The sequence below is a fragment of the Nicotiana tomentosiformis genome, chromosome 5 (genome assembly GCF_000390325.3).
Source record: "Nicotiana tomentosiformis chromosome 5, ASM39032v3, whole genome shotgun sequence".
NCBI lineage: Eukaryota > Viridiplantae > Streptophyta > Magnoliopsida > Solanales > Solanaceae > Nicotiana > Nicotiana tomentosiformis.
The window spans coordinates 9,070,099-9,071,720 of NC_090816.1; the positions used below are offsets into that span (position 1 = coordinate 9,070,099).

Sequence of the window (1,622 nt, forward strand, 5' to 3'; positions counted from 1 at the left end):
GTTAGTATTATGGTCATTTTTACCACAAAAGGAACATGCAGGAATTTTCTGTTTGTGATGAACAATATGATTTGATTTGACTGAGCTGTGACTCGTGGATTTTTGCAATCCATTCAATTGAAGTTAAAGTTCATTTACTCCATCATGTAGCATATCACGCTCAATCTCACATACTTCTAGTTTCAAGGCCCAGTCTTTCTTTTCTCTCTTGATTCTTCTAAGTTCATTCACGACTCTTTTTATAACTGCAAGAGAAATATCAACAAATTCTTGGAGTTCATAACAATTAGGGCATAAGGGAGTACGTACCTCACTAGTTCCTTCGTCCGCCATGAGACCAAGTTCTCTTGAGTCGTCTTCCTCATTATTGCTATCTGTCATTAGTCCAAGTTCTCCCGAATCTTTATTTTTATTCATAGCCATGAAACATATGTTAGCAATTTCCTCATGATCAGACTCTTCTTCATCACTCCATGCTCCGAAGGATTTCTTCTTTTGCATGTTTCTACTGAGTTTCTTTTTTAGTTCAGGATAATCAGCTTGAATGTGGCTAAACTTTCTACATTCGTAGCACCTTCCATCATTTTTATCAGCTTTATTGCTTATCCTTCCTTTCCTGAAGTTAAGCTTCCCTCTTCTGCTATTCCTGTTTTTCCTCATCATGTTTGTTATAACTTGAGAGAGCATGGCAATGTTTTCGTCTTGTTCTCCTCCTTCTTCTTCCTCTTCATTTTCTGGTTCAACCACAGTTGCCTTAAAAGCAACAGTTTAATTCTTCTCTTGAATTTGTCTATCCAAGTGAGTTTTCTCAAAAGCAATTAGATTACCTCTGAGTTCATCATAGAAAATGTTGTCCAGATATTGACATTCCAAGGCGATAACTTTTGGTTTCCAAATGGTGGGTAAGCTCCTGAGAATCGTTCTATCATGTTCACCACTCTTGATAGGTCTACCAAAGGATTTTAGATCTCCAAGAATTTTGTTAAACCTGGAGAACATCTCTTCCATTGATTCTTCATCCTTCATTTAGAATAACTCGTATTCCCGAACAAGAAGATTTATCCTAGTTTCTTTCACTTTGTTGGCTCCTTCGTAAGTGACCTCTAGTTTGTCCCACATTTCTTTGGCAGTTTCACAACTTGATATCTTTTCATACTCTTCTCCACTGATAGCATTGTATAATAGATTTTTTGCTTTGGCATTTACAGTTACGACAGCATCTTGTTCATCAGTGTAATCATCCAAGTCTAAAGGATCAGTTGATACGATGATTTGACCATTTGCATCCTTCTTAGGAGGGATTGAAAGATTTCCTTTTTTTATCACACAACAAACTTTGATGTCATATGACATTGTGTAAGTTTCCATGCGCACTTTTCAGTGAGAAAAGTGCTAACCATTAAAATAAGGAGGTCGAACCTGAGAGGTTCCTTCTTGAAATAGAGCACCAACAACAGTGTTAGATCCCATGATCTTTTTCTCACCATCTGTTAAGCAAAGATTGTGAGCCTTGCTCTGATACCAATTGAAAGTACAAGAGAGGTGGTGAATTGTGGTTTATTGAAAATTAGTCGACTAACCTTGATTGAGAGCTTATTTTTTGGATACAAAATATTTGATGG

General features: G+C 36.7%; 1 protein-coding gene across 1 annotated transcript; it reads right to left on the reverse strand.

The window, feature by feature from the left end:
* Positions 1 to 1,026: 1,026 nt before the first annotated feature.
* LOC138891899 (uncharacterized) lies at positions 1,027 to 1,368 on the reverse strand. Its single transcript, XM_070175585.1, has one exon. It carries the CDS (start codon positions 1,366 to 1,368, stop codon positions 1,027 to 1,029), a length of 342 nt encoding a protein of 113 aa, XP_070031686.1.
* Positions 1,369 to 1,622: the final 254 nt, after the last annotated feature.